The sequence below is a fragment of the Coregonus clupeaformis genome, chromosome 8 (genome assembly GCF_020615455.1).
Source record: "Coregonus clupeaformis isolate EN_2021a chromosome 8, ASM2061545v1, whole genome shotgun sequence".
Classification (NCBI taxonomy): domain Eukaryota; kingdom Metazoa; phylum Chordata; class Actinopteri; order Salmoniformes; family Salmonidae; genus Coregonus; species Coregonus clupeaformis.
The window spans coordinates 4,142,675-4,148,224 of NC_059199.1; the positions used below are offsets into that span (position 1 = coordinate 4,142,675).

The 5,550-nt window shown below is 47.3% G+C and overlaps 1 protein-coding gene across 1 annotated transcript in view; it reads right to left on the reverse strand.

Moving 5' to 3' along the window:
• Positions 1-390: 390 nt before the first annotated feature.
• The window catches only part of LOC121571010 (sodium/hydrogen exchanger 9B2-like), a 148,332-nt gene continuing 143,172 nt past the window's right edge, over positions 391-5,550 (reverse strand). Inside the window, exon 10 of the mRNA XM_045221716.1 lies at positions 391-508. Within this exon, the coding sequence (XP_045077651.1) occupies positions 444-508 (65 nt within the window). The 3' untranslated portion in view covers positions 391-443. The remainder of the gene's footprint in view (positions 509-5,550) is intronic.

A 5,550-nucleotide genomic window follows, 5' to 3' on the forward strand; every position in this document is an offset into this window, starting at 1 on the left:
CACCTCTCCTCTCCTTTCTCTTCCCTTCCCCTCACCTCTCCTCTCCTCTCCTCTCCTTTCTCTTCCCTTCCCTCCCCTCCCCTCCCCTCCCCTCTTCCCGTCCCTCCCATCTCCTCTACGATACTCTCTCTCCTCTCCTCTCCTCCCTCTCCTCTCCTCTCCTCCCTCTCCTCTCCTCTCCTCTCCTCTCCTTTCTCCCCTTCCCCTCCCCTCCCCTCCCCTCCCCTCTTCCCGTCCCTCCCATCTCCTCTACGATACTCTCCTCTCCTCTCCTCCCCTCCTCTCTTCCCGTCCCTTCTCCGTCCCTCCCATCTCTTCTCCTCTCCTCTCCTCTCCTCTCCTCTCCTCTCTCCTCTCCTCTCCTCTCCTCTCCTCTCCTCTCCTCTCCTCTCTTCCCGTCCCTTCTCCGTCCCTCCCATCTCCTCTCCTATACTCTCATCTCGTTATAATTTGCTCTCGAAGGTGACAGCGTCTTTCTGTGGCGTCTCCGTCTCTGCCTCCAAGTCACCTGACCAGAGAGATCAACAGACATGTCAATCAAACTCACAACAACTCTCAACAAGGGGTGGTGGTTGATGAGGGGTGGGAGAGGTGGGGGTTGATGAGGGGTGGGAGAGGTGGGGGTTGATGAGGGGTGGGAGAGGTGGGGGTTGATGAGAGGTGGGGGTTGATGAGGGTGGGAGAGGTGGGGGTTGATGAGGGGTGGGAGAGGTGGGGGTTGATGACGGGTGGGAGAGGTGGGGGTTGATGAGGGGTGGGAGAGGTGGGGGGTTGATGAGAGGTGGGGGTTGACTAACATTAGCAAACACTATAGAGTTATAATGACTCCACTAGACTAACATTATGACACTGCTTCGAAAGAAGGAGACACAAAGAGTGTGTCAGGGTTAGAGAGTCAGTGTATTAGGGTTAGAGAGTCAGTGTGTTAGGGTTAGAGAGTCAGTGTATTAGGGTTAGAGAGTCAGTGTATTAGGGTTAGAGAGTCAGTGTATTAGGGTTAGAGAGTCACAGTGTGTTAGGGTTAGAGAGTCACAGTTTGTTAGGGTTAGAGAGTCACAGTGTGTTAGGGTTAGAGAGTCAGTGTATTAGGGTTAGAGAGTCAGTGTATTAGGGTTAGAGAGTCACAGTGTGTTAGGGTTAGAGAGTCACAGTTTGTTAGGGTTAGAGAGTCACAGTGTGTTAGGGTTAGAGAGTCAGTGTATTAGGGTTAGAGAGTCACAGTGTATTAGGGTTAGAGAGTCACAGTGTGTTAGGGTTAGAGAGTCAGTGTGTCAGGGTTAGAGAGTCACAGTGTGTTAGGGTTAGAGAGTCAGTGTGTTAGGGTTAGAGAGTCACAGTGTGTTAGGGTTAGAGAGTCACAGTGTGTTAGGGTTAGAGAGTCACAGTGTGTCAGGGTTAGAGAGTCACAGTGTGTTAGGGTTAGAGAGTCAGTGTGTTAGGGTTAGAGAGTCACAGTGTGTTAGGGTTAGAGAGTCAGTGTATTAGGGTTAGAGAGTCACAGTGTGTTAGGGTTAGAGAGTCACAGTGTGTTAGGGTTAGAGAGTCACAGTGTGTTAGGGTTAGAGAGTCACAGTGTGTTAGGGTTAGAGAGTCAGTGTGTTAGGGTTAGAGAGTCACAGTGTGTTAGGGTTAGAGAGTCAGTGTATTAGGGTTAGAGAGTCACAGTGTATTAGGGTTAGAGAGTCACAGTGTGTTAGGGTTAGAGAGTCAGTGTATTAGGGTTAGAGAGTCACAGTGTGTTAGGGTTAGAGAGTCACAGTGTGTTAGGGTTAGAGAGTCAGTGTATTAGGGTTAGAGAGTCACAGTGTATTAGGGTTAGAGAGTCACAGTGTGTTAGGGTTAGAGAGTCAGTGTATTAGGGTTAGAGAGTCACAGTGTGTTAGGGTTAGAGAGTCACAGTGTGTTAGGGTTAGAGAGTCACAGTGTGTCAGGGTTAGAGAGTCAGTGTATTAGGGTTAGAGAGTCAGTGTGTCAGGGTTAGAGAGTCACAGTGTGTTAGGGTTAGAGAGTCACAGTGTGTCAGGGTTAGAGAGTCACAGTGTATTAGGGTTAGAGAGTCACAGTGTATTAGGGTTAGAGAGTCAGTGTATTAGGGTTAGAGAGTCACAGTGTATTAGGGTTAGAGAGTCACAGTGTATTAGGGTTAGAGAGTCACAGTGTGTTAGGGTTAGAGAGTCAGTGTATTAGGGTTAGAGAGTCACAGTGTGTTAGGGTTAGAGAGTCACAGTGTGTTAGGGTTAGAGAGTCAGTGTATTAGGGTTAGAGAGTCACAGTGTATTAGGGTTAGAGAGTCACAGTGTGTTAGGGTTAGAGAGTCAGTGTATTAGGGTTAGAGAGTCACAGTGTGTTAGGGTTAGAGAGTCACAGTGTGTTAGGGTTAGAGAGTCACAGTGTGTCAGGGTTAGAGAGTCAGTGTATTAGGGTTAGAGAGTCAGTGTGTCAGGGTTAGAGAGTCACAGTGTGTTAGGGTTAGAGAGTCACAGTGTGTCAGGGTTAGAGAGTCACAGTGTATTAGGGTTAGAGAGTCACAGTGTGTTAGGGTTAGAGAGTCAGTGTATTAGGGTTAGAGAGTGACAGTGTGTTAGGGTTAGAGAGTCACAGTGTATTAGGGTTAGAGAGTCACAGTGTGTCAGGGTTAGAGAGTCACAGTTTGTTAGGGTTAGAGAGAGACAGTGTGTTAGGGTTAGAGAGTCACAGTGTGTTAGGGTTAGAGAGTCACAGTGTGTTAGGGTTAGAGAGTCACAGTGTTTTAGGGTTAGAGAGTCACAGTGTGTTAGGGTTAGAGAGTCAGTGTATTAGGGTTAGAGAGTCACAGTGTGTTAGGGTTAGAGAGTCACAGTGTGTTAGGGTTAGAGAGTCACAGTGTGTTAGGGTTAGAGAGTGACAGTGTGTTAGGGTTAGAGAGTCACAGTTTGTCAGGGTTAGAGAGTCACAGTGTGTTAGGGTTAGATAGTCACAGTTTGTCAGGGTTAGAGAGTCACAGTGTGTTAGGGTTAGAGAGTCAGTGTGTCAGGGTTAGAGAGTCACAGTTTGTTAGCGTTAGAGAGTCACAGTGTGTCAGGGTTAGAGAGTCACAGTGTTTCAGGGTTAGAGAGTCACAGTGTGTTAGGGTTAGAGAGTCACAGTGTGTCAGGGTTAGAGAGTCACAGTGTGTCAGGGTTAGAGAGTCACAGTGTGTTAGGGTTAGAGAGTCACAGTGTGTTAGGGTTAGAGAGTCAGTGTGTTAGGGTTAGAGAGTCAGTTTGTCAGGGTTAGAGAGTCACAGTTTGTTAGGGTTAGAGAGTCACAGTGTGTCAGGGTTAGAGAGTCACAGTGTTTCAGGGTTAGAGAGTCACAGTGTGTCAGGGTTAGAGAGTCACAGTGTGTTAGGGTTAGAGAGTCACAGTGTGTTAGGGTTAGAGAGTCAAAGTATGTCAGGGTTAGAGAGTCACAGTGTTTCAGGGTTAGAGAGTCACAGTGTGTCAGGGTTAGAGAGTCAGTGTATTAGGGTTAGAGAGTCACAGTGTTTCAGGGTTAGAGAGTCACAGTGTTTTAGGGTTAGAGAGTCACAGTGTGTCAGGGTTAGAGAGTCACAGTGTGTCAGGGTTAGAGAGTCACAGTGTTTCAGGGTTAGAGAGTCACAGTGTGTTAGGGTTAGAGAGTCACAGTGTGTCAGGGTTAGAGAGTCACAGTGTTTTAGGGTTAGAGAGTCACAGTGTGTTAGGGTTAGAGAGTCACAGTGTGTTAGGGTTAGAGAGTCAGTGTGTCAGGGTTAGAGAGTCACAGTTTGTTAGGGTTAGAGAGTCACAGTGTGTCAGGGTTAGAGAGTCACAGTGTTTCAGGGTTAGAGAGTCACAGTGTGTCAGGGTTAGAGAGTCACAGTGTGTTAGGGTTAGAGAGTCACAGTGTGTCAGGGTTAGAGAGTCACAGTGTGTCAGGGTTAGAGAGTCACAGTGTGTCAGGGTTAGAGAGTCACAGTGTTTTAGGGTTAGAGAGTCAGTGTATTAGGGTTAGAGAGTCACAGTGTGTTAGGGTTAGAGAGTCAGTGTATTAGGGTTAGAGAGTCAGTGTATTAGGGTTAGAGAGTCAGTGTATTAGGGTTAGAGAGTCACAGTGTATTAGGGTTAGAGAGTCACAGTGTGTTAGGGTTAGAGAGTCACAGTGTGTTAGGGTTAGAGAGTCAGTGTATTAGGGTTAGAGAGTCAGTGTGTTAGGGTTAGAGAGTCACAGTGTGTTAGGGTTAGAGAGTCACAGTGTGTTAGGGTTAGAGAGTCAGTGTGTTAGGGTTAGAGAGTCACAGTGTGTTAGGGCTAGAGAGTCAGTGTGTCAGGGTTAGAGAGTCACAGTGTGTTAGGGTTAGAGAGTCAGTGTGTCAGGGTTAGAGAGTCACAGTTTGTTAGGGTTAGAGAGTCACAGTGTGTCAGGGTTAGAGAGTCACAGTGTTTCAGGGTTAGAGAGTCACAGTGTGTCAGGGTTAGAGAGTCACAGTGTGTCAGGGTTAGAGAGTCACAGTGTGTTAGGGTTAGAGAGTCACAGTGTGTCAGGGTTAGAGAGTCACAGTGTGTTAGGGTTAGAGAGTCAGTGTGTCAGGGTTAGAGAGTCACAGTGTGTTAGGGTTAGAGAGTCACAGTGTGTTAGGGTTAGAGAGTCACAGTTTGTTAGGGTTAGAGAGTCACAGTGTGTTAGGGTTAGAGAGTCAGTGTATTAGGGTTAGAGAGTCACAGTGTGTCAGGGTTAGAGAGTCACAGTGTGTTAGGGTTAGAGAGTCACAGTGTGTTAGGGTTAGAGAGTCACAGTGTGTTAGGGTTAGAGAGTCACAGTGTGTCAGGGTTAGAGAGTCACAGTGTGTTAGGGTTAGAGAGTCACAGTGTGTTAGGGTTAGAGAGTCACAGTGTGTTAGGGTTAGAGAGTCACAGTGTGTTAGGGTTAGAGAGTCAGTGTATTAGGGTTAGAGAGTCACTGTGTGTTAGGGTTAGAGAGTCAGTGTGTTAGGGTTAGAGAGTCAGTGTATTAGGGTTAGAGAGTCACAGTGTGTTAGGGTTAGAGAGTCACAGTGTGTTAGGGTTAGAGAGTCACAGTGTGTTAGGGTTAGAGAGTCACAGTGTGTTAGGGTTAGAGAGTCACAGTGTGTCAGGGTTAGAGAGTCACAGTGTGTTAGGGTTAGAGAGTCAGTGTGTTAGGGTTAGAGAGTCACAGTGTGTTAGGGTTAGAGAGTCACAGTGTGTTAGGGTTAGAGAGTCAGTGTATTAGGGTTAGAGAGTCACAGTGTGTTAGGGTTAGAGAGTCACAGTGGTTAGGGTGGTTAGAGAGTCAGTGTGTTAGGGTTAGAGAGTCACAGTGTGTTAGGGTTAGAGAGTCACAGTGTGTTAGGGTTAGAGAGTCAGTGTATTAGGGTTAGAGAGTCACAGTGTGTTAGGGTTAGAGAGTCACAGTGTGTTAGGGTTAGAGAGTCACAGTGTGTCAGGGTTAGAGAGTCAGTGTATTAGGGTTAGAGAGTCACAGTGTGTCAGGGTTAGAGAGTCACAGTGTGTTAGGGTTAGAGAGTCACAGTGTGTCAGGGTTAGAGAGTCA